This window comes from Gymnoscopelus braueri (genome assembly GCF_963280865.1).
Source record: "Gymnoscopelus braueri genome assembly, chromosome: 10".
Taxonomy (NCBI): Eukaryota; Metazoa; Chordata; class Actinopteri; order Myctophiformes; family Myctophidae; genus Gymnoscopelus; species Gymnoscopelus braueri.
In genome coordinates, this window is record NC_137611.1 from 36,630,657 (window position 1) to 36,657,825 (window position 27,169).

The 27,169-nt window shown below is 41.8% G+C and overlaps 2 protein-coding genes across 3 annotated transcripts; both read right to left on the reverse strand.

Annotated features, from left to right (window-relative positions):
- Nucleotides 1–29: 29 nt before the first annotated feature.
- e2f5 (E2F transcription factor 5) lies at nt 30–7,808 on the reverse strand (the record flags this gene model as incomplete). The annotated part of the gene is made up of 8 exons (XM_080439880.1): nt 30–386; nt 510–548; nt 1,214–1,369; nt 2,066–2,396; nt 3,057–3,169; nt 3,825–3,982; nt 4,433–4,542; nt 7,611–7,808. 8 exons carry the CDS (start codon nt 7,806–7,808, stop codon nt 310–312), a joined length of 1,182 nt encoding a protein of 393 aa, XP_080296006.1. The 3' UTR covers nt 30–309.
- Nucleotides 7,809–8,736: 928 nt separating this feature from the next.
- On the reverse strand, nt 8,737–27,123 carry lrrcc1 (leucine rich repeat and coiled-coil centrosomal protein 1). 2 transcript variants are annotated; one of them, XM_080440282.1, is made up of 20 exons: nt 26,843–27,123; nt 24,431–24,477; nt 23,741–23,946; nt 23,517–23,582; nt 23,243–23,410; nt 21,772–21,938; nt 21,156–21,362; nt 20,762–20,955; nt 19,567–19,738; nt 19,189–19,337; nt 17,542–17,746; nt 17,120–17,259; nt 15,573–15,774; nt 14,075–14,260; nt 13,407–13,581; nt 11,373–11,536; nt 10,602–10,810; nt 9,937–10,074; nt 9,351–9,486; nt 8,737–9,152 (listed from the first exon to the last, which is right to left on the reverse strand). In XM_080440282.1, exons 2-20 carry the CDS (start codon nt 24,472–24,474, stop codon nt 9,036–9,038), a joined length of 3,045 nt encoding a protein of 1,014 aa, XP_080296408.1. In that variant the 5' UTR covers nt 24,475–24,477; nt 26,843–27,123; the 3' UTR covers nt 8,737–9,035. The 2 variants fall into 2 exon arrangements, with proteins under 2 accessions (XP_080296408.1, XP_080296409.1); XM_080440283.1 differs by lacking the exons at nt 23,741–23,946; nt 24,431–24,477; nt 26,843–27,123 and having other exon boundaries at nt 23,491–23,528.
- Nucleotides 27,124–27,169: the final 46 nt, after the last annotated feature.

The following is a 27,169-nucleotide window of genomic DNA, read 5'->3' on the forward strand; positions in this document are numbered from 1 at the left end:
AAACTCCCCTGCACATTGGAGGCATCGTGACATGTGGCTACTGCAATAAATATGCTACAGCACATTTATTTAGACACTATGTTTCATCATTGTTTGAGAGCTCAGACTTATTGTTGGCAGGCAGCAATGTACTATAGTATGAAAAAAAGGGGGGGAAAAAAGAAATCATAGATGGAAAGGGCTCTTAGGTTGGAAACCATTACTTCTAGGCAGTGCACTTAGGATGATGAGAGAAATAACTTCAGTAACATCACTGAAACAGAGAGAAGACTGTATAAACATACAGTAGTGTCATTGTCACCTTCAAGTTCAGTAATTTAGGATCTGCACATCAAAGAGGTCACACACTCCTTCGTTGTCATCCAGGTTGAAGTTGTAGTCCACCCCTTTAGTTGGACCAAAGCAGACCAATGGGAACAAGATGAAATGCATGAGGTGCATGAGGTTGAACATAATAAAGTAAAACATGACAGACAACAAAACTCCTCAACTCAGTCTCAAGTGCTTACCATCAGTGGACATCAGCTCATCAATTAGGTCAACAACTTCTGCAAGACAATTCATAAAAAGTTAACAGTCAGACTATTTCTCAATGAAGGATTGTATGTTTACTTTACTCAGGAATTCCTAGCCTCAAAATGATCCTGTAAACTGCAAGCTTCTCTGGCAAGTAGAAACAGACTGGACTGCTGATGTGTTAAGTCCATGTAACTCCCCTCACATTAATATCCTATTGCGTCGTTCAAAGTATTACATGTGTAGTGATCAATGTGAATGCAACTCAACGACCAGGAAACGAAACTGTGGAACTTCTTGGTAATCTGTGTACCGGTAATCCACACGTGTATGAAAGACGTTTTTTGCATCTAATGTCTTAGTTACACCAGCATTGTTGTCAGGAGAAGTGTTTAAAAAATCACTTTTTCCATTTGACAAAGGTGAAAGATGGGTAGAAAGAGTATGCTTTGGTGAAACTAAAAGTGGGCGGTCCAAGGTCCCAACCTGGAATTCTTAATGAGTTGTTGGGTGTATATCCACATAATATTTTACACATAAATGTACAGTTTGTGAAAATATATATATAATATGCATGTATACATCTATCTTCTATAGTTTGGGACTGGATAACACTGGCCTGACTGTTCCCAAGGTTTCTCAGGACAACTGTCAATCCCTATAATTCAACGCCCCTCTCTCTCTCTCTCTCTCTTACCCTCTCTCTCCACCTTCATGTGGTCTCCAGCTGTGTTGAGTTTCAGCAAGCTGCCTATGTCCAGCATGGACTGGAGGTCGTGGCCGGCCAGCACGGTCTGCTGGGGGCCAGATAGCATCTGCTGCATCAGTGCTGGAGGCGACTGGTAGTGGAACTCTGCAGAGAGCGACAGCACATATGAAGATGGAGTGTATGCGTTTCCTGATAAATGACAAGATTAGATTCAACGCTATAAAACAAATAAAATTAGATAAGTATTTTACCTTCCATTGCAACTTCAACTCACTTCCCCACTACTGCTATCACAATTAAACTTTGGTAGAGGCTTTCTGTTGTGTAGTTACATTGCCATGATACAACTCCAAATATTGGCAAGATTACTAATAGTTGCTCTGTAGATTAAACAGAGCAATGTTTAACATTACAAAACATGACTCAGCGTTTTGGGCAATAAAAATGTCTTATTGTTGATAAGACAGTAAGACTTTTGTTAATTTTACTATTAGAAAGAAGATCTGGAAGGTATGCATCCATGACCGAATCACCATGTTTGTAAGTTTGTAAGAAACAGCAATAGTACCTTTATAGTGAATTTGATCATTGTAAACAAAAAACTAACATTCAGACACCGAGTCAGGAAAAAGAAAACTGTAATTTTGATCACTGTGCAATGTAAGTCAATGGGGAGAATCTAGTGGATTATACATTTTCTACTATCTACAGAGCAACTATTGAAGAATTCTGCCCGATATTAGGAGTTACATCATGGTAAGGTAATGTACTGTGTATATATATATATATATATTACATCTGGTTTGGACATTGTGTTTTGTAATGTGAGATCGCCCTCACCCATCTGTGCATCAGGTGGGCTTGAGGATGGTGTCAGCATGCCATCATGCTCCGGCAGCGCCATCTGGTGGTCAGAACAGAAGGAGGAGTCCTGGCTGTAGGTGAAAGAAGAGGAGTCGGTGGCTGAGGAGAAGGAGTTGCAGGCGGCTGGTAGGGGGACCCTCTGGAGGCTGGGGGGTGTGCTGGGTGGGGAGGGCATGGCAGAGAAGATGGGGGGCACAGAGAAGACCAAAGGCTTGCAAGACGACGACTCTCTGTTGATGAGCATGACCTGGATGGGTGCCGTATGGCTGCGCAGGTTCACCTGGTACTTCTTCTGTCCGCTCAGCCCCTGAGGAGCAATGGAGGACATGCGTTCATTTAGTTTTACCTCCTGCTCTTATAATGCACTCTCAGAGTTGGTGTCTTGCTCTAGGACACGTGGATCTATGTTGATGTCATCTGCTGTCACAGGGTACAATTTACGCAGTTTTTTTTTACTGAGGATTTTTACAGTGCATGCACCCCGCTGCTTCATAACCAGTTTTCTATGATTGGCTTTAGATGTTGGTAATTTACATTCACAAAAGACTTGAAAGGTCCATAGCAAGGCCACATACTACAGCCTTCAGTATAAGCAGCTGGTGCTGAGAACATGAAATCTCACTCGAGTCTGGTTTTCATTCCCACATTTGAACTTCACACTGGACAACATCACGTATGAGATCACATGTCTTGTTTGTACAACAGGCTGCTATGGGTCTATGCTTAAAGCAATTGGGAAATGCTACAGATTACAAGGAGGGAAAAAGAGGCAAATCTTTCAAACTCAAGAGGTGTTAGTGGCTGTGTCCAGAGAAAGTGTCTTTTAAGTGTCTCGATACCTCTATACTCAATATGCTTTGGAAACGATCTGCGCATTACGTTTTTTAAATATCCAAAGGAAATAAGCTGGAGCATATAATGAAATGATGTGCTTATTTAGAAGAGGGATGAAAAACGTTTGACACACCGTTTCAGGTAGTGGTACCTCCAGCTGGGTCCCCGAGGGCGCCACCACAGCCAGCAGAGTTTCCCCACTGAAGGCATTGCAGATGTCCTCATGCGTCACAAACTTATACGTGCGGGGACATTAAGGAAACAGCCAGCAATAGGATTACACAGCGTAGGAAAAGGGAGACAATGAACTGGAAATACAAGACCATGGGAACTGTTGGATCAGCAGAGCCATGATTTCAAATGGGACTGACATGGCAATTATATTTATAATACCCACCCCCTTGTACAGAATTTGCTCCATTCAATCACAAACAATGTGAAAAGGATCAAATAGGAATTTCTCTCTCAAAAGAACAAAAAGTGGGACCCCAGGAGGACTATAATTTTCAGCTTTTGCAGAAAAAGTAGCCAGGATCAAGAATAGAAAACTCATTAAGTCCAGTTTTACTGTTCTACTGAAGTGACGTAAACTGGGGCTGTTATTGTTAAGTGATAATATATGTAAGATTGAACTTTTCATCCTAGCTCATTCTAATGCTGAGGTCTTTAGTTTATGTTGTTTTTATGTGCATAGGGAAAAATAATTATAAAAAGTGTGTGTGTGATTGGGGGGGGGGGGGGCAGTGCAGATAATGTAAAAAAATAAAGAAAAAAAGTAGATCAAGCTATCAAGTAGACAGACACACTAATTAATTGGAAAACACTGTGTGAAATAAAGAAATAAATGCAACTATATCAAAGTGAATAAAAATGAATTGTAGCGATAAACAAGGATATGCACTAGTGATGGGGTCGTGGTTGAGGTGAGAGATGTTCTCCTCCAACCAGGCCTTCTGGTTGTCCAGCTCTCTCTCCTGGACCTCCAGCTCAGAGATCTGAGCTTTCAGAGCCTCCAGCTGCCCCTGCACCTCCTTGCTCTGGCAGCCTGTATTCTCCCCCCTGGAGGAAGAGGTGTAGAAGGAAGAGACAGTGTGTGAACATCTGTACAGTTTAAAGTCACTGAATATTAACATCAGTCACCTCCAGGTGAATGCTGGTGAATTTCAGCCCGTCTCCCAGCGATGTTGGCAGGCTGCTAGCCAACATAGAGGTTTGTTTTCTCAATTTCTAAAATCATAAAGACAGCTCTAATCTAAATAAAATGCTTAACACCAACTCCAGTATGGTTTTTGATTGATTGAATACTTTATTAGCAGTTTGCAAAAAAAAGCACAGGAAAGTACAGTTCAATACAAGGTCTGCTAAGAGGATTTTAAACCCCAGAGGGGTCCTTTGTGATGGAAGCAGGTTCAAGGCTTTTGCTAAAGGTCATACATACAGATCCCCACCAAAGAACCCCAAGTTGAACGTTCTGAGCATAAAGACAGCAGGAGAGTCAATCATTCAAACCTCCACTGGATCATGTTCTTGTTTTTCTTCTCAATCAACCCCACTCCTTCCAGCACGTTAGTGATGTCATAAATCCTCCTCTTCTGCCTCACAGCCAAGCTGTCAGCAGCCTGTCAATTCAAACGGAAGACATTCTTTAGAACAGTGGTTCTCAAACGTTTACATTTCAAGGACCCCATTACTCTCAGAGTTACAGGACATTTGGAACCGCCCCCCCAAGGAAACTTGAGGGTCCCTGGACCCCACTTTGTGAACCACTGCTTTAGAAGAAAGGCAAAAGCTGCCACTCAGTGGCAGCTTTGTACAACAAAGTACATCGTAGCTGACATATTAAATAGCCACCAGCAGAAAATCTAACTGAAAATTCCTCTGGATGGGTAAAAAAACATTAGAGAAGAAAGGCACACTGAAATGAATCGAAGCCTTTGGCAAATTAAGCTGCCTAAACAACAAAGCAATCGCCTGGTTCACCAGCAGAGTCAGACAATGGTAAGAGAAAGGAGCAAGGAGGCAATGGAGGGGGGCTAAGGAGCCTGCTGTGTAAACATTAACCAGCTTTGGCGGGCAAGTAGGGAGGGAAAACTCCTTATCAGAGAAAAGGTAAATGTAGAGAGAATACATTTGGCATATCTGGTGTGGATACAGACTCAGGTTGTCATGGCACTGAAGGCAGATAGCTGGTCATGGCTGGATGACTGTCAAAAGCTTTGTGTTTGGCTAGAAATTAACTATACTATTTACATTCATTTACAAGAGAAGCGGGTTTCCCTAGATACTAGCAGCAGGTGTGTGTGTGTGTGTGTGTGTGTGTGTGTGTGTGTGTGTGTGTGTGTGTGTGTGTGTGTGTGTGTGTGTGTGTGTGTGTGTGTGTGTGTGTGTGTGTGTGTGTGTGTGTGTGTAAAGTTTGGAGATGTTTTTACAGGAAGGATACTTGCAGGAACTAATGCACTGCTGTCAGTGTCACATCTTAAAGTGTCCAGGATGGTGATGATGAGGCATCCCCACTAATGCTGCATGTGTGCAATAATATAACCATTACAACATTAACTTATCATTACAGACATAGTCCATTGGGTGACACTGTGTCTTTTAAGAATGTTACTATATTGTTTGGAAAGAAACATTTTAGAACTCCCATTATTTTCCATTCCATTTTTTATTATCTATTGTTTATCCTTATCGATTATCAAATTGTTTGAATGTCTCGCTCTCTCTCTCTCTGCTCAGGAGGGCAATTTGATCCTTTCAATTCATTACATGAGGAACTGGAAGGTTGTTCTGTGTGCTGAACAGAACTCTGAACTAAAGCAGCAAAACATGACGGTAAATCAAAGCAGCAACAGTGGTGGAAGAGGTACTCAAATTTTTTACTTTAGTAAAAGTATCAATACTGCAGTGTAGAAATACTCTGTTACAAGTAAATGTCCAGAATTCAAAATGTACTTGAGTAAAAGTACCAAAAGTAGAAAGAACTCATTATACAGAATGTTCCGTTTTCAAATGGATAAATCTTTTGAAAATAGCAGATCCACAGAACCACAATAGCAGATCCACAGAGTATAGATCAGCTATTTTCAAATGGCGGAAATGTAGGGCTGAAGTGGTTATTGTATGTTTTGTAATAATAATCAAAATCTACAAAGTAACTAAAGTTTTAAAATAATTGTAGTGTAGTAAAAAAGTACAATTAGCCTCTGAGATGCAGTGGAGTTAGCTGTAGAATACAACTCTCGTAGACGCGTATTTATGATTCTGACGTTTTCAATCTACGAGAGTTGTAGGGTTCACGCCCCATGGAGACAGGGACTTTCTGCACTATGCCCCGTAGACACTCCAAACATGTACAAATTGAAAATAAAGGTGCTTACCCCCAAGCCCCAAATGTTAACTGTCTCTACGCGGTAGTAGTTTAATGTAATAATCCATATCTTTCAATAAAGAAGTGTTTTAATGCCGTCTGTGGCCGAACGCCATTTTTTCACCCACGTTTACTTCCTGTTTACATTTAGTGTAATTCCGGGTTTCACCGGATGCGCCCCGTCACTACCCGTCGCTACCGCCCATCGGGAACATCCGACAGAATCGGCCACAGACGGCATTAAAACACTTCTTTATTGAAAGATATGGATGATTACATTAAACTACTACCGCGTAGAGACAGTTAACATTTGGGGCTTGGGGGTAAGCACCTTTATTTTCAATTTGTACATGTTTGGAGTGTCTACGGGGCATAGTGCAGAAAGTCCCCGTCTCCATGGGGCGTGAACCCTACAACTCTCGTAGATTGAAAACGTCAGAATCATAAATACGTCTACGAGAGTTGTATTCTACAGCTACAGTGGAGTAGAAGTAAGAGTATTGAAATTGGAAATACTCCAGTAAAGTAAAAATAGTACTCAAGTAGGCTACAGTACTTGAGTAAATGTACTTCGTTACTCCACACCACTGGAATGGACACCTGTTAAATCAATGCACCTGCTTCTCTGACAACATGAGCCCTTTGTTCAGTGTGCTGAAAGGAGCTTTGAACCGAAGCAGCAGAACATGACAGTAAATCAGAGGTGTTAAGTAACTAAGCACATTTACTCAAGTACTGCTGTACTTAAGCACAATTGAGGTATTTTTGACTATACTGGAGTATTTCCAATTTTCTGTACTTGATTATTATTACAAAACATACATTAACTACATTCATCCCTAAATACATTTCGACCATTTGAAAATAGCAGATCTACAAATTGTGAGCTCTGCTATTTTTAAAATATTTTATTTTTTACATTTTATACATTTGAAAACTTGTGAAACGGGGCAGTCTGCATAATTAGTACTTTTACGTTTGGTACTTAACGTACATTTTGATACCAGTACCTTTACTTAAGAGTACATTTTGAATTCCGAACTTTTACTTGTAACAGAACATTTCTACATTGCAGTAGTTGATACTTCTGCTTAAGAAATGTGAATACTTTTTCCACCACTGAAGAAACCACAACCACCTCCCTGTGATGTCTTGCTCATGTTGAGACTTGAATGGACACCTGTTAAAATCAATGCACCTGCTTCACCCTTTGTTCTGTGTGCTGAACAGAGCTCTGCAGAACCGAAACAGGCTTTGAATGATACTGTCAGCAGAACATGACATGACAGTCTAAAGCAGAGACTGTGTGTGATCACTGACCACTTTGAGGTCCAGGACGCCGTCCTCGGCTCCTTGCAGCAGGCTGACGAACTTGACGGTCAGGAGCCCCAAACTTTTCTCATGTCGGCTCGGCGTCCCGACTGATCCGGATCCTCCGTGCGCGGCGGCCCGCTGCTGGTGGTGGTCCGCGTGCGCGACGACGGACTCCACGGCCATTGTTGTCTCAAACTGATCCATGTTCGACCCAAACATAAACATCCCTCCTTCTTGTTTTTTATTGTGTCTACGTCTCGTTTTTCTCGGTTCTTTCTTGTGTGTCGTTGTTGTGTGTACAGATCACACGCCTCCATTCATCTGTGTTGTCACTTGGACGACGGTAAAATCATGGTACGTTGTTTTTTTTAAACGGATGTTACGTTAGGGTACGGTTGATTGCCATGGTAACCCTGCTGCGCCCCCTCAGCCCCCCTCCTGTCAAGTCAAGGTACCCCCCCTTGTTGACTCCGCCCCCTCCCACCTGCTGCATCATGCCTGGCCTCACTGCCACCACTCAGTTTTCATGTTATTTTAGTTACTAGTGAGCAGTGGTGGAAAAAGTACTGATTTATTTTTACCTATGGCATGAAAATATACTTATTGTACCAAAGTACCCACATTTTTCTTTCAAAGATCTACAAGCTTACAACGCGTCACATCACAACGGTTGTGAGCTTGTGGATCGTAGGGATGGGTCAGAAAGAAGAAGAATCGGTCATTCAAATAATATTTTTTTTTATTTTTGCTATACTCATCATCCAAAGCCTGCCCATAGTAACTTCATTTTAGAGCAGGGGAGGGGTGGGCAACTTTGATGATGGAGAGGGCCACTAAATTTCCACACTGACTCCAGGGGGCCACATTTCATATCTGCACTCTTATAAGGAGGATTTTATAAACCCTATCACTCAAATAGCCCATAATAGTCACACATGTAATAAAGGGATATTCATTATTATTCAGTATAAAACATACATTTAGTAATACTTAATAATAATAATACATTAGTTCAATTAGTCATGCATATTAACTTTATTAACTTAAATACAAATACATTGGACACTGGAGTAATTAAAACAGGTAAAATATAACATTAAATGTTATATTTGACCTGTTTTAATTACTCCAGTGTATACTGAATACATTTTATTCAGTAAATGACACAAATACAATAACATTTTTAGAGTGGTTCTTCCTTGGCTTAAATTCAGTTCAAGTTATTAAATTAATATTCTTTACTAGAGAATGATGTACAATGTACAATTGTACATGATGTGCTAAAATACACGAACAATAATTCACTATTTCGAAAATAGAAACAGATAATAATACATAAAATGACAACCATCTTTCACAGGTTCTCTGTTCATATAAGCTCAACAATTGTGGCACAGACATTTAATAAAGTGACTTGAGACAGAAGTCATTTCACATGTCAAAAGTTTTTAAAACTGTAGTGAGACGTCTCATCTTCTCCTCCATGACTTTCTTATTAGTTTCTGTCTCTTCCAGGAGCTGACGCATCTCCTCTTCAACTTCAAACACCTGAGGAACAGACGCACGCGCACACACGCACACACACACACACACACACACACACACACACACACACACACACACACACACACACACACACACACACACACACACACACAGCTGCTGCAATGAACACATTTCTTGGTGACATTGCATCACATAACAGAACCCAAATAATACTTATGTGTAAGGAAGGCAATATCCTACCCTCTGGTTGGCTTGTTCCATCCGTTTCTGTTTCTCATTGGCCAGTTGTAAGAGCTCAGCTTGGTGAGAGGCCTGCACAGACTCCAGCTGTCCACGGAATGCATCGTCCACGCAATGCAACTTCTCCACTGCAACTCTTAAGAGGCACAGGAAAAATAACTCATTTGTGATTTGAACAACAAATAGCATTCAGGGGATGCATTTAGTTCCAGCTGGGATATTCCATCCCACCTCAGGATGCACCTCTCAGGCAAATCCATAATAACACAACATTTTTTTAAATCTAAAAAACATTTTTAATCACATCACATTCACAGTTGATGACCTTGTACTTACTAGCTTTAACCACAAATACGTGTTTAGACAGTATCTGCCATTTAATTCCAGACTAAGGTCATCAAAACACTATCACATACTGGGAATAGGAAAAATCTGTGTACCGATTTACGCCTGGTAGCCTCTGCAGTTGAGGCAAATAAAGGCTGTGGCCACTATTAAGAGGAAATACGGTATATATACAGTATACTATATACTGTAAACATATATACTGTAAATATTACATAATCAGAGAGTTCTGTGAGCCTACTTGTGTGCTTCCGTGGCTTTGTTCCTTTCCTCTACCAATGAGCGTTCCTTGGAGTCAAAGTTCTCCTTCATGCGCTTCACCTGGCTCTCCAGATGAGTCAACAGCTCTGCCTTCCCCTGCCACTTCTTATTGGAAGCGCTGGGATGACAGACACACAACATAGAGAGATGGTTACATGAAAGACTTGGAACATGATAGGTATGAAGGTATAGGGTACAGAAGTCTGACGATGGTTTCCCATTCAAATATCCAACCGACGGTGAAAAACACCAACCGACGGTGAAAAAGTACAAATTGAGAAAGAAAATAAAAGACCGCCTACAAATCGACTACAATTCTCAGCCATAGAATTAACCTTACCACTACATCTCCCATTAGTCATGCATGTGCATGCATCCGGTTCAACTGTGCTGCCAAGTCAATACTATGGTAAAATGAACCGGAATAGGAAATGGGTATCCCACCTTCAGGAAACTGGGACTACAGTTATGCACAGAGCTGGTGGGAGACAACGACTGTATGGTTGTCAGTGTAAACTGTGGTAGTACTTGTGTGTGTGTGTGTGTGTGTGTGTGTGTGTGTGTGTGTGTGTGTGTGTGTGTGTGTGTGTGTGTGTGTGTGTGTGTGTGTGTGTGTGTGTGTGTGTGTGTGTGTGTGTGTCTTGCCTGTAGACACGGTGGGCCTCCACCAGCTCCAGCTCCTTGTCCTCTAGCTCTTGTTTGAGCTCCTCCTTGCGCAAGCTGAGCTGCTCCACCCGCTCCCTGAGCTCAGTCAGCGGCGCAGTCTCCTCCTCCAGCTGCTGACGGAACCTCCTCTGGGCCTGGACCGACTCCTCGCGCAACCTCCGGATCTGCTCGTCACGCTCCTGCAAGGCCTTAAGGAGGGAGAGAGACACCCACACAAAAAGAAAGAGAGAGAGACAGACAGACACACACACAGACAGACACAGAGAGGGAGAGAGAGTAGGTGGAAGGAAGTGGGTGGGGGTATGATGTTGCTGTATTAATTCAATAGTTTGTTGTGAGAGAAAAACACAGTTGCCATGAGGATGTCTCAGTATCTTCAGGATAAAAAATATGTAAATGTTCAAATTAATTATTACAAGTAATGATGACTAGAATAAAAAGTTGACAGTGCCAACAAAAGGAACTGAGGCAACTTCAAAATAATGGAGGCATCTCCTTAGAACGGATCACCACTGGAGGGCAGGGGAAATGGGAGTGGGAGAAAGGGTCATGGGTCCAAAGGAGGAGGTCATGTGAGGTGGACGCAGCAGGTGAGGACGTGGTCGAGACCAGAGATGGACGAAAAAGATCACTAAGCTTTTACAAAGCAAGCAGGACACTGAGGGAAAACTTGCCAACAGAACCTAACATGCACTAACCTTTTGCAAGGCATATTGATTTTCATTCTTTGTAATGTTATAGGCCTGCTACCTCTTTCAGCTTGCGGATGGTCTCTGTCTGGTCGTCAATGATCTTGACTTTGATCCGGAGGCTGTCGTTGTCCCTCTCATTCTGTTTCTTCTGGGTCTCCAGCTCCGTGCCCAGAACCTCGATTCTGGCTTCCAGGCGACCGCGATCCTGGGCCAGGGACGCTCCTGCCAAACAGACAGAATATTTGGTTATTTCTTACAGGGTTGACATGTGTGTGTGTGTGTGTGTGTGTGTGTGTATGTGTATGTGTATGTGTATGTGTATGTGTATGTGTATGTGTATGTGTATGTGTGTGTGTGTGTGTGTGTGTGTGTGTGTGTGGTGTACTCCGCATGACCACTAGATGGCAGCTCTAGCTTTTCCACCTAAGAATCTTGATAATGACACTGCAGTGCAATATCTTAAGATTTTTGCAGTGCTTCGTGGGTGCTCCAATTGCTTGGAAGAAGCTCAGTGTGCCTGTGCCAGTGGCCGATATGAAGAGTCCAAATGGCCTGAGCACGGAGCAGTGCAAATGTGTGTGACCTAGAGAGACAACAAGGTTCTTTGTCTACTGTACCATGATTATAAATGAAGTCGCTTTTACATGTTTATTGTGCTCATGTATCATGTTTTATATATTATATCTCAACTCATCTATCAATGCAAGATACATTTTCTATACTTGTCAGTGTGAGTGAGTGAGAATGAGAGAGAGAGAGAGAGAGACTTTTGATTGCGGTTTGTGATCAATAATGAGACACAGATTTTGACGTTCCAATGTATAATTGTGGGGCACGACATGATTACTATTTGTTCGTTAGTATTTTTTTAAATATACCGTGTATACATACACTACGTACAATACTACGCTACACAGCAGACAGTCAGTTCACATGGGGTCGGTATGTAAAAGAGACATTGCTATTATCCTAGGAGGCGAGGTGCCGGTCTGTCTGTCGGCTAATCTAAAAAAGAACACCACACCGATCAGCACCAAATCTATTTTTCTCACTGGCAGTAGGCCAAGGAAGTAAATCCCTGAATATTTGTCAGTGATTTTTTTTGTGTGAATATTTTTCACATTTTGTGAATTGATGAAAGGAGCATCAAAGTTGAGTGCTGTCTATGACACTTTAATTTCTTTCTTTCTTCAAACAGTGTTAAGAAATTTCTATGATGGCATTCTGCCAGCTGAGAATTCACAAGATGAATACAATATTCCTTTTAGATATATTTATTATGAACTCAGATCACTCAGCGTTAACAACAAATACTCAACAGAGAATGACAAAATGGTTATCAGTGTGCTGCACTGTTATAGAATCTAATTGAACTCCTTCCATGAAAACAGACAAAGAACTTTCTTCCTAATATGGCTGACCCTGTCTGGACATTATCAAAGTTGTTCTTCACTCTCTTGAACACTTGTTTTGGTCACTTAGAAACTGGTTGTGTGTTGTGTCAACAGGTCAATAAGGTCATACTTGTACGCAGTCTCCCCCAACTTAAGTATCCTACATGCTAGATATAAATTGTACATAAAATGTATATAATAAATTATTTAAAAAATCATATTAACAAAAGGAAAAAAAGCATTCCAGAGGCACGGAGCTTTTTTATCCTTTAAAACTTATAGGGGCTGGATTTCTGAAATTTGTGCTGGAAACAGAGACCTGCACCTTTGCAAACTCCTCTGCAGAAACTATTCTCATTTTACTTTTGAGCATTTTGTGCTTTTATTTCAGATAGGTCAGAGTTGAGAAACAGGAGGCTATGGGCAGAGAAAGAAAGGTCGGATTCAAGCACAGGTCCTCGCAGCCACAACCATAAGGTCTGTCTGTCTGTGTGCCAGGAAATAATTTTGCAAACTGCTGGACTGATCAGCGCCAAATGACTTGTACACACTGCCAGTAGGCCACAGAAGTACCTCCTGTCCTCCACCAATCCTTTTCTCTGTGTTTAATATGTGTGTATGGGTGGGTACACACACACTGTATGTATATTATTTTCTATACTTAACTATTAACTAAGATTAGTGAGCGGTGTTCATACCTTGCTGAGCGAGCTCCTGACCCCAGATCTTCCTCTCGGCTCGTAGGCCGTCTATGACTGACTCCTGGGCTGTGAGCTGGGTCAGCAAACGCGACTTGTCCTTCTTCAGCAATTCTAGCTGCAGGCTGAGACGGCTATCCTGCGCCGCTGCCGCTTCTAGGGGCCGCAGACGGACCTGATGAACAGACGGACAGACAGACAGCGGCAAACATTAACTGCGGTCAATGGCTTACAGATGGACTGTTATTCAAAGGGTCTGAGTCTTTTCGACGGCATGTATTTTAGATATAGGAGCAACTGTAACAGATAGACAAATAAAAACATATATTGTTGCTGTCGGGTGGAAACCTTGTATGTCCAAAACCATTTAATTACCATTTAAAACCCTTTTAAAATAGTGAAAATAGCCGTGCGACATGGAGATCTGCTATTTTCACTACTTTGTGTGACACTCTCGTATGATGAAGTAGGACATTCATTTATGAAAAAAAAACATTACAAGTTGAAACATGGAGATACCAGCTTTCCACCCGACGGCGACGATATCCAGTACTCTATCTGGGCCTCTTATCTCAGGACATTTTGAAAAGGTTAGTCTTTGTAACCAAAGGGTAACACATCTTTGTAGTACTAGAGGTACCGCTAGAAGTAATGCAGTCTCCCTATACCTTCAGTTCAGTGACAGCATCTCTCTTAGATTTGATAAGGTCAGCGATGCGGCTCTTCTGCTCTTTGACCATGGCTGTGAGCTCCTGCACCAGGGAGGCAGACTGCGTCTCCCTCTGCTGGGACAAGCCCAGGGCTGTCTTGAGCTCCGACAGCTCAGTGCCCAACTGGTCGCACACCTCCTTCACCTGTACACAGTACAGTGGTGGGAAAAGTACATCATTTTTTTTACTTAAGTAAAAGTATCAATACTGCAATGTAGAAATACTCTGTTACAAGTAAAAGTCCGGAATAAAAAATTGCTTGAGTGAAAATACAAAAGTATTGGTATCAAAATGTACTTAAAGTACCAAAAGTACTTGAAATACTCAAGTAAAGTAAAAGATACCTCAAAATTGTACTTAAGTACAGTAATTGAGTAAATGCACTTAATTACTTTACACCACTGACACAGTATAGGCGAGAAGTGGGGTTAACATACACAGTAAAATCCTGCGGTCATTTTACTCCGAGAGTGTGCAAATGATTTATACACTTTCTGAGTTACAAATATATAAATGAACACTTCATTTAAATATGAGGAATGTACTGTGTACAAGGCCACAGAAAAGTTTGAACAAGGAGCAAAGAATCTTTGGTACTGTCAAAAGCGTGTCACCGACCAACAATTTAATCAGTCAGTGTCAAATTTGAGATCCAACAGGATTGTCTAGTTTAATTGGTTTACCGGAGGCAATCTGTAAAAAGCCACATGAATTTGAGTGGCAATCTGTATCTCCTTCACACTCTGCGAGGTTAAAAAGTTTCAGAGTTAAAGCGCATCAAATTGCTCCGACATTAGCACTGAGGAATGAGATTACAATTCTTGCAGAGTGCAAATTAAATGTGTGAAAGTATCAAGGTAGAACAGACCGATTAAATTCTAATCCTTTTATATAGCAATTGTCCTGTGGCAATGACTGACTTATCCAGTCAAATTATCCTTACTCATAACTCATTCATAGCCCTCACCCATCAGCTGGTTGAAAAAAATATACCTATGGGGAATGAAGTCATTTATCCACAGGATTGGAAAAATAATTTTAACCACTTAAGCCTTCTTAGTTGTTATGACAAACAGCGAAAAAAGTCAATCTACAAGATTGTCTATTTCTATTATTTATTTTGCAAATTTTGAAATGGTTGCATATGACATTACCAAAATAGGGACAATTTCGGGTTAATATGGTTGAATGCCATTTGGAAGGGCCATGCCTCAATTATCGACAAAAGTGGTTCTTAAAGTGGGGTCCGAGGACCCCCAGGGATCTATCTATATGCTATTCAAAAATAGTCAACCTACAAGCTCACAGCGCATCACGATACGAAGCGCTGTGAGCTTGTAGATCTGTTTTATTTTTTTTATTCCAAATAATTTGGCCAAATACATCCGTGCCATGAAAAAGAACCACTGGTCTACAACACGGTCCAAAAGGCAGGTGTCTCTACTCTTGTCCAGACCTCAGAGAAGCGAGTAGCCTCGATGGTTAGTGCCATGCGGAACTCGTCCTCCAGGGCGCCATACTGCTTCCTGCCCTCTGCGAGTCTCTCATCCAGCTCTGCTGCCCTGTGGGCATGTCTCTGTTCCACTGACACCACCTCATTCGCCACTGCTTCACGGAACTCTGCCCCGCTAGGTGTTAACCGTGCCTCCAGCGCTTTTCTGTGGAGCCAACAGCAGGGATGGAATGTTCACATCTGGACACTTTGCCAATTTTGAAATGACTGCAGATAAGATTTGAGTGTAATGTATGCGTTCATAAAAAGACGTGCAACTAGAATTCCTATTTGATTGTTTAAGTTTAAAAAACAGACCCTGATCCTACTACTTCCTACTATAAAATGAAGAAACCTCTGTCTAGAACCACATTCTCCTCAGAAACTTGCACACGGGCTTCGAAGAGATTGACGAAGCCAATTTTTCAAATCTAAGTTGTTTATTAGCGTTTTTGTGAACGGTCGTCGCAGACTATGGGATCTGTAGGTGTGGTTGCAGTCCCATAGCCCGGATGGACGGTAGGTGGAAATGACGCAAACGGGCTTTTCCCACCGGATCGCAGTAACGTAACTTGGCGACGCCCCCTTCTGTGATGCACGCCGCTCTCTCACATGAGCGGACTGCGTTAAATAACTCCCAAAACCCCAGCAATACCAGATGCTCTCGTGGCGTGCAACAGACTACCAATGCACAAGCCTCGGGATCGAATCCCTCCCCCGGCGCTGCTTATTTCTCTTATGTAAAAATAATATTTTACTGGGATTAAAGATAGGTTTAGGCATAGTTTTTGTCACCCCCAGCGAGGCGGACCACTCGGCCCACTTGGTGAGAACAGACTACAGCCCCTAATATTAAGTTGGGAAGTAGTTAGGCAAAAAAACTGTTACAACGACGGAGGTGCGCCGGCTCTAGTCTCTACTTGAGCAACGAGAGGCACCGCCGCAGGCAAGCGAGTCGCCGTGCCGAATGTTGCGAAGTCCACTAGAGCCGACTCAGCGCCGTTCGAGTTATGTACCGATACTAGGGACTGGGGACAGAATCGTAAATTATCGCCCCCCCCCCCAGGCAGTGCCAGTGCCGAGCACTATTTTCCACCATGGAGGAAAACCGGGCAGTGCGATCCTCATGGAATGTGACGCATGACTAGGGGCAAAGCAGTTCCGTGTGCGTCACAGAAGGGGACGTCTCCAAGTTACTCTACTACGATCCGGTGGGAAAGGGCCGGTCGCGGAAATGACAGGTATGGACTAGTGAATAATGGTTGAGCAGTTTGTTATAAAATGAGATATCGCTCTTGTGAAAAGTGAAACACCTGGTATGAAAAAAATCATAGCATGCGAGTAATAAATACTAGCGACAATTGTTGAAATTATTACCTATCATGAGTGAGTTCCTCACAAAAAGCCATATTTTAGAGAAAGTAATTAATCATACTTTTTAAACCTTGACATCAGATTTTCTGTCTTTTTTTATGTTTACCAGAATGATTGTATATCATTTTGAAGTGCACCTGTGTTCTTGCTCCCTGGATGCCAGCAGTTCATGGACTTGCTGCAGCTTGTCTTTGTGCTGGCGAACAGAGGCTCTCTGAAGATCCACTTCTCTCTTCAGAGCTGATACCCTGTTCCCCAGCTCCTGAGTTAGTTTCATCTGAAAGATCAAAAACATCACCTGTTTTATCATTTCTTTCAACAATTCAGAGAGAAAATTGGCATATTTTGGGCACATTTATGAAAGGTGATTAATCATAATCACACTGAGCGAACAGTGAGAAAACTAATATCCTTTAAGACATTCAGAGAAAAAGTTGTGGGAAAAAAAACAAAAATGACCAAAACAAACTCCAAATAAAACAGAACAGATTCTGTTTGACTACCACCAACTAGTCTTGTACAGTACAGTATCAACAGCTAATGCTGCTAAGCTAGCTACCTCCTCTGCCTGTTGGCGTGCCCTGAGAGCCTCTCCATGGGAGATGGTGTCCTCCAGGCTGCGCAGTGCCCTCTTGTGTTGGTCCTCATTGTCACGGGCCTGCTCCAACTGCTGGGTCAAGGACTGACACCTACCCTCCATCTCCTCTACACGGGTCTGTAGGCCAGAGTGCTCCGACCTCTCCTTTAGCAACAACTCCTTAAGCCTGGAAGAGTAGAAGGAAAGAATGGGGGGGGGGGGGTAAATGTGTAGAAACATGAAAATAATTCATGGACTCCCGACCTAGCACCACGATAAGAAGAGTAGTATCCATGTTAAAAATAAGCAACATTGTAAGGTGTGTGGGAAATAAGAGAATTCTGAAAACTAATTATTTTCTGAATCGAACGTAAACTAAGAGGGGAAGGTTAATAGAATGGAAAAGGATTTTTTTTTTAAAAACAGATCACACAAAAAGGGAAAGGTGTGGTGAAGTGGAAAATGAAAGAGTATCGAATGAAAAGAGCAGGATGGAAAGAAACTGAGCGCGCTCATGCCTAATAGGCGTATGGGAACTGTGAGTCAATGACCTCCTCATGCAGTATGACTTAGCTCTTTAAATTTCCCATGAGCCACGAGATAAAGAGTTAACAGCAGCAACCCCTGCTCGATATCATTAGACCACTGCCGCAGGAGTGGCAATTAAGATGGATTCATCTGTCACACATATGGCTGTCACCAACTCTCTAATTGCTATCATGATGACAATTTATCTGGGCAGTGCAAGCAATGACAGAGCACAATACAATACATCTACACACGGCTCCCTGTCTTTATCTGCACAGAGGAATGACACTTTAGCACTCCAGCCGAGGGGTCTGACATATTTGGGGAAGCGAGATGGTGATATTTGGAGGAACTTAATTATAGATAATCATACCCCTGTGGCTTAAATAAAAAGGTACAGGCTCAGCCAGAATGAATAGATGATTAGCCTTTTTTGTGCTAAATATCACACCTATCACAGGAAACTGCCTTCATGCTTAATTTGTTGGGGTAATGGATGGAAAGTGGACGGCTGATTTTCGAAGGAGTTTTCGGCAGCGATGGTGAGGAATGTTAATGGCAGGATGGATAGATATTCATTATTCAGAAACAGATGGCGAGCCTCAGCCTCACGAGAGAAATACAAAAGGATGGTGGGGGTAGAAACAGATGAGAATCCATTATAAAGTAAACCTCTATAAAAACAACACAAGTAGTTCAATGATTTCCTGTTCCCTTCAAGCATCTACTTCAAATATATGGTCTTAAAACTCTCCTGTGTGTGATCAACGAGTAAATGGTGCATTGCTATAGTGCTTTTCTCCAAAGTGCTACAACGTGAATTACATTCACCCAATCACACACACACATCAATGCTAGAGGCAGCCATGCAAGGCACCAACCTGCTCATCGAGAGCAGTGTCTTTCTCAATAACCTTCCAGTTTCCAAGATAGCTAGTCTACTTCCTGAGCCAAAGACACTGTGTGTGTGTGTGTGTGTGTGTGTGTGTGTGTGTGTGTGTGTGTGTGTGTGTGTGTGTGTGTGTGTGTGTGTGTGTGTGTGTGTGTGTGTGTGTGTGTGTGTGTGTGTGTGTGTGTGTGTGTGTGTGTGTGTGTGTGTACCTGTCTGTGGTGTGCAAGGCCATGCTCTGGAGGTCTTTCTCCTCACTGGCTCTGGTCTGCAGGTTATTCATCTGCTCTGTAAGCTTCCTCACAGCCTGTTCTGCCTTCCAGCGCCTCTCCCTCTCCTGGTCACGCTCCTCTACAATTGTCTAGTGTACACACACAAACACAAAATTAGTAAAAGACATAAAACATGTAAAATGATATCTTTCTTATGTCCACCTTAACCCTCTTTAATTTGTAGTACTTAAAAGCCTGATTCCAGGAAAAACTAAAACCTATAAAACATGAAGGTTCACTGTGGAACATTCATGGTTGAGATACCAAGTGTGACAATATTGAGAACAGCGGACATCATACAGTTTATCTGCTTAGTACCCTGTAGGTTTCCTCCTCCACGGTGGGCTTGGTGCTCCTGGCCCCTGGGGCCCGGCTAACAACCAAGGGGCTCCTCCTTGCTGGTCCTGCTGTGTCTAAATGCCCAGGGGCCTCGGTCTTCCTCTTGTGCCCAGCACACTTTACTCCCTTCTGTTTGTGATTCTCTTGATCACTGCACATAAAACAAACATATTTGAGTCAGCTTAAAAAAAAGGAAAGAAAAAAAATCTGTTATTTAAGTAGAAGTCCTCAGGCAAATGTCTGGGTCTGTGAAGGTCAAGGCTGAAAACTTGTTCAATTTCATCATCGCATAAACTTTTACCAAGTCCGAATAAAATTTGGGGCCGAATGCCTCACCATCACCTTGATTTTGATGAGGACAGTCAGGAGCTCACTAAAGCTAAATTACTGCATCCTAAGCAGGTGTCATAAGTGGCTGATGAAGTAAGATGAGGGGGCAGAGCAAGGCAGCCCAGTCGTTCATCACAGGCTGGGGGGGGGGGGGGGCTGTAATTTCTGAGAGGAGGAGAGTTTACAACCTCGTTCCAAGAGGAAGATTTATCACCTGGTCCCTTGTGAGGGGGCAGGGGCATTCGCTCTCTCATCAAGGTACTTACTGGGTTGATACATGATACACAACACATAACGATTGGGTTTAATTATTAACAGGTAGACCTTGCCAATTACTGGATTGTAAACATACATGAGCCCACAAACTGGCTCGTGGGTGAATATGAATAGCATGACAATGCGTTGTAGATCTGCTATTGTTGCGCAACACCGTTGTATGACTAAATATAAAATATGTCTTAACCACTAGCGTCCCTATTCTGGGGCGAACTTGCAGCGAAAATAGCAAATCTATAAGCTCATAAACTTGTAGGTCAGCTATTTTCAGCAAAAACATTTGGTGTAGAGGGAAAAAAGGAGGAGACGCTGCATAGACCCCTGGGGGACACCGGTCAACTATATATGGATTAAGTGGTAGTGGTTAGTCAGAGTCAGACTAATCAGTTAAGTCGATTATATATTTTTTTATAAAAATTATGTTAATATACATTTTATCTAAAAAGAATAGAATAATCACTCAAAAGATAATCGATAGGTTAAGCCCCTATTTCCAGATAATAGTTTACAATGAATGGTAGATGAAACGTATATCTTCTACTTCTTATCACAAACTCTTATAAATCACCTGTCTGATCTCCTGCCTTTAGTCGCCTTGGTGATTCTCCTGACTGTCGTGGACCGTGTTGGAATTCTGGAGCACCTCTTGTTCTCCTTCCCGCTGTCACACTCACTCTCTGACGTGTGGTCTATGTCCCTCTTGGCCTTCCGTACCATCGCATCAGAGGGGGTGGAGCTACTGGAGATATCTCTTGCAGGGTTCTGGGTGAATATTTCAGAATATTAAAAAAATATTTTTTTAAAGTTATAAAAGATCAACAAACACTTGACTGGTCTGAAGGAGTTCAAATGGGGGGGGGGGGGGGAGAATAAACAAAATGGCACACTTAATACAATCTTGTACACTGAATGGAAACATAAGGACATGCTTCTAATCAGAGTTAATCAACCGGTCTAAACACCTGTTGAAACAGCTGGGACACCTGGTGTTCCAGTTTCCTGATGCGGTGCTCGCTGACGGGGTCTGTTGTAATGGCCTTGTCAGCCTGCTGTGGCCGGGAGCGCTGATGTGTGACAGCATCTGTGCCTTCTTCTGAACTGGTCCGCTGACGGAACCGGCTCAGCATCTCGTCTATGCGGGGCGTGTTGCGAGAGCTATCCCCTCTAGCCTGCGATAAACACCACAAATGCATCTTGTACTTGACTAAAAAAACAACTTTGTTACAAGTTACAACAGACTCAGATAAATGGGGTTGGGTGAGAGCCACACATGCACATGTTCATAACCAGCACTTAGACAAGAATGATGATGAATTATCATTACCCTCCAGCTGGCTTTTCCCAATTGATTCAGAGTTTGTTTTTTGTTTTTTCTATATTTTCTTTTGTCAGCTTGTGCTGTATTCAGATAGGATAGTGGAGAGACAGGAGATAAGCTTAGGACATAGGACATAAGCTTTTTGCTGTAATTCAGTCTATTGGGGGTTAAAACATGCTTGGTTGAAAAACTTATCAGGATTTTGTGTATCGCTTTAACCATTCCAAGACCAATTTCTATACAAAATAAATGGGAACTACCAGTTCAGTGGCACTAGCATCTGAGGAGAGGAGGAACTCCACATATTCATCCAGACCCGGAATGTCACCAGGACTGTCCAGCCCTAGAGGTGCTGGATTCCCCAGTCGGTCCAGGCCATCCACGATAGAGACCTGCGGTAATGACTGCATAACCATGTCCCTGTACCCTGCAGTAGAACAGACACACACTTATGGACACACTGACACGGATGACCTGCAAAGTGACACTTCATTAATCTGGCCACTTTTAAGTGGGCTCTCATGAATCATGAAAATCACGTAACCAAGGAATTGGCTTAGTGAGTGCTGCTGTCCTACGTACAGTACAGCGGTCAAATTTATGTAGTCAGAAATGCAGAGTCAGAAATATGCGGGAGCAAAGATCAGAAATGTCCCTTGAAATCTCACAATGCCGCTGAAATCCAACAAAGAGGGCGCAAGTGTTTCTGGTCTGGTAGTTTCTACAGTTTCACATCATGTAAGTTTGGTTTGTTTGTCTTAAATACTTGCTATGATTTGTAACCTCCATGTTGATTAGCACTTCGATTAGCACAACATATGGGTGCATGTTTTGAACCATACCATTCTAAAATAAAGACGTTTTATATATGCTGAAGACACAGTGTCTTGATCTTCTGAATTTGGATTTTGGTTTTATACTCATAGAAAGTTCCAGTTGTCTGACCCCAATATTCTAGGTTAATCTCTTGTCATTTATCTACACTTTCTGAGGTAACTCCTGGTTTACAAAAATGTATTTGTCATGTATGACTTTACATACTACGTCATTCCAAAATGTTATAAAATGCCTTTAGATTTTAGACAACATTTCTCACAGTGCATCTACGCAATGTACTAGTGCACAGACATTGCAGATGGATAGATTAGATTGTACTAACAACAGGTACCCAGCTTAATCTTGAGTAATTACATCTAGGAGCTTTTTCATTAATAAATAACTGCTGGCAAATCAGCTGTGTAATCAGATTCCAATGCTAGCTATAAAACAAAGTCACAATCGGCGCCACAATTTGAATAAGGGCATTTTGGGGGAGTCGGGGGACATAATTTAGAATAGAGTGTGATGAAGCGATGTTTCCACAGAAATAAATGTATAGAACGGACACTTATAGCAACGCTGTGCTTGGCTTAAGAGGAAGTAATCAATCCATGGGGATCTCAAGTGAGGCATTTATGAAATATGAAGATGCATTGGTTATATGGCATCCCTAGCAATAAGCTTCATCAGGTCCCCCAGCAAAGTAGGTAATAGATAAATTATAACCTAACCTATGCATACTTTTATATCTACGGATGTTTCAAACACAACAGAGCCCCTTGCAGGTTACTGTTGAGTGTTGCTGTAACGTATGACTGCAATAAATCTTTCGGAAAATCCAACATTAGACATGATCTTTAAGCTGCAATGAAACCATCTTCAAGTTGCCTTTCGTAACATCTTTATAATAACCTGGCAAAGTGCAGAGAGGATTGTCTTTGCCATCCAGGCTCAGAGTGACTTCTCTCAAACTCTGCACTCCCAACAAGCACTGCAGCAGGTGGTTGATGCTGTCCAGGCGGTTGCTATGGAGACTGAGGTGCCTCAGCTTGTATTCCGTCCCATGGAGGTAAAGCAAGCCTAGCGTGGGCATAAAGTTGAAAACAACATCATCGATCCGACTTCATTGGTCTAAAAGTAAATAATAAAAATAAAAGAACCTTGGTTCAATCGGTATTCAACTCACCCGTGAGGCTGCTTATCTGATTGTAGGACAATTTTAATCTTGTCAGGTTCACAAGGCCATTAAGTCCTTCAGTATTAAAGGCAAGAGGACAAAAACAGCTCATAAAACAGAGTATTATTAACAGTATCGAAAGTAAACACAACACCCGCTAATGAAGACCAATGACCCGGAGAACACCCACAATGCTAAAACATGCTCTATCTGTCAGGACTCAGGAGGCTCACCTTCAACCTTGGTGATTAAGTTGCAAGATAAATTCAAAGTTCTCAAGGACGCCAGAGAGCTAAGACCCTCAATGCGTGAGATGCGATTGGAGGAAAGGTCTAGGTGTCGCAGATGCCAAGCTGTGGTTAGTCCCTCTATCCTTGGAATGTGGTTGCAGTGCAGATTGAGTGAAGTTATAGTGGGAGTAAGAGGAACCTCCAACAGACTAGAGAAAAACAAACAGGGAACCGCCTTTGTAACAGCTGTGGTGAACAAGAAAGATCTAACAGGACAAATCAGTTCATCCACATGAACCCTAGCGTCCCTATCCGGGGCATGTCATAATAAGCAAACCTTTGGAGAAAACAGGCAAACGTTCGGAAAAATCAGGTTGTGAGCTTGCAGCAGATCTGCAAGCTCACAACTTTTCACAACACTAATTTCATTGTGAGCTTGTAGAGCGCCTGTTTTCGGTGAAGAGATTTGGTGTAGAATGAAAAAAAGGAGGGACCCCAGTCAATGAAGTACAGTATAGGTTTTTAAAGAGATTAAGATGAGTGCAGAACAGCCTTGAAATGAATACACCTCACTAGATATATATTTAATAGGTTTGGTACAGAAATAAAGGGCATAATCCAGCAACATCTATTGTAACTCTGCAGTATGGTGATGATTGATGAAAGGTGTCGACAGAAGATGCAATTGGTTACCTTGATATGCTCTTGTCGATCAGACTCAGCTCTCCATCCGCCATAACCTAGTTTACAAAACTGATGTTACTTTACTTTGTTCATCATGTGTAACTTACATTACCTGTGTAGCAGATGTACCATTTATTGAACAGAAACGTTCAAAATACTGTTTGCCTCCAGCACCTACAATACTTCACCACCGTCTGTTTACACCAGCAGCTGCAACATCTTGTAAATTATATGAATTATGCCAATTTGTAAAGTAACTAAGTACATTTACTCAAGTACTGTACTTAAGTACAGTTTTGAGGTATTTTTTTACTTTACTGGAGTATTTCCAAATGTCAGTACTTTTACTTCTACTCCAAAACATCTCAGAGGCAAATATTATACTTTTACTCGACTAAGCTGTGTCACGGCCTGGTATGGGAACTGTACTGCCCGAGAAAAGATCAACCTACAGCGAGTAGTACGATCGGCAGAGCGTATAATGGGAGGCGAGCTCCCAGCGCTCCAAGAACTGTACAAAAAGCGGTGTGTGGTCAAAGCCAAGCGCATCATCAAGGACAAACACCACCCAAGTCACAAACTGTTCAAAACCCTACAGCGACCGCGACCGGGCAAGGGGCCCTACCGCAGTATCAAGAGTACCACCACCAGGTTCTGGTGCAGTTTTAATCGGGCTGCTGTCAGACTGCTGAATGAGGCATGAGCCTTGTTCAGCAGCCTGACTGTCCAGCTGGTCGCGGACCTTTTTTTGGCTCTTCTTGAACACACCTATGGATTATACCAGGGACAGGGACAAATGACTTGGATTTAGCTCCTCCTTGGACATACCTGTGGAATACACCAGGTACAAGTGACTTTCTTTTTTTGCTCTCCCTCATGGAACTACTTGCGGATTATACCAGGGTCAGCACACCTTATGTGGTCGACACCACTGACTTTTTTTGCACCAGAATCCCATGTATAACCATAATATAATAAAATTAATATAATTGTATTCATATATATATTTATTAATATAATTAATATATTATAACCATTTAACTCTATGTGTATAACGGACTGACTTGTTTTGTCTTTGTATTGTGCTTTTTCTTTTTTGGGCGGTGAAACCGCCCCTATAAGTGAGATTTGGAAATATGTACAAATATCTTGGGCAGTGAAACCGCCCCTAAAAGTGAGGTTTGGAAATTTGTACAATTATCCTGCGCTGTGATTGGCCAATCACAATCTATTCAGGACTGTGATTGGCCAGTGTCACATGACACATGTGCATAGCCCTATATAAGCAACCATAACTTTAAAAAAAAACATAAGTTTTTTTTTTTTTAAGTTATGGTTTTGTCCATCATAAAGAGTGTTTCAATAAATGTATTTATCTTTTGTACATGATTGATCGACTCCATTCAGTATTGTGATTAGCTAGCAAGACACATGCTGTGATTGGCTAGTGATACATATGACGAAACTAATCTAAAACCACTGTGATGTAACACTAGTATATTACTTAGATACTGTCCATTTCGTGAGAACAGTAAAGTAGAAGTCAAAGATCACTATGGCTGAAATGAGAAAAGGGAAAACCGATATTGAGAAGAAAATAGAAAGTCTTCCTAGAAGTGGCTCTTTAAGATCAAAGCATACATCAGAAAAGGTTAAAGATGGAATTGTGACAAAGCATAGATCTGTCCAAGGTTACAGAAGAATTTCAGGCAAACCTAAGATTTCTAAGAACACAGTTACCAACATATTTGTGTACATCATTGGTTGACTCCATTCAGTATTGTGGTTAGCTAGTAGGAAGACACCGCCCACTTCACACAGGGTGTGATTTTTTTTCTCTAAGCACCTTAACGTCCATAAGTATACCATGCACAGTATACATTGCTGCTATGCTCAGGCACCTTAGTCATATATTTTATCTCAGGTAGCCTACTAGTGTAAATATGTAGATAACTTGTTTGGCCTTTTGTTGTTCTCTTGTTTGATCTCCTTCCCACTTGCCCCTCCACCCCTCTTCTTTCTATGGAAATAACGTCGCGATGGGAACGATGAACAAAAACGAATTTCACCCACTTTTTTACCTTGTAAACCTGTGATGTGACAATAAACCTGATTCTGATTCTTCTGATTCTGACTACAAATATTTGAGTTACGTTAGTAAGTTTGTAGATTTTGATTAGTATTACAAAACATACATTTCACACTTCAACCCTTATACATTTCGGCCATTTGAAAATAGCCAACAAGCTTACATTACTTGGGTCGCAATGGGACACATTGTGAGCTTGTGATCTGCTATTTTCAAGATATTTTTAAACAGTTCGTACATTTGAAAACTTGTGGGGGAAAAAAGTAAAAAAGAATACTTTTTCCACCACAGTGTGTGCTATAGTTAAGTTATCTATTAGTGTGGGATCTTACCAACAGATGTCCATACAGAGAGCCAGGGGTGACTTTATGTTATTACAACGGGTTGTCAATTACACTAAAAGATGAATAGCATGAGTTAGCTAACGTTTAACTCAGAGAAAGTCCAACCATAAGAAGCATTAAAACTCTCAACGATCGTCCCAAAATGCAGTCACAATATCATGTCATATAAAAAAGGACAATATCGTCCAAAAAAGGGGCCTATTATTATTTGACAACGACCAGTGAATCATAACTTATTGTTGTTGTTAGACCGCCGCGTAGGTCGAATTCGCCGCTTCAAGCAGCGTTGCCATATTTTGTGAGAGAAATAAGCAA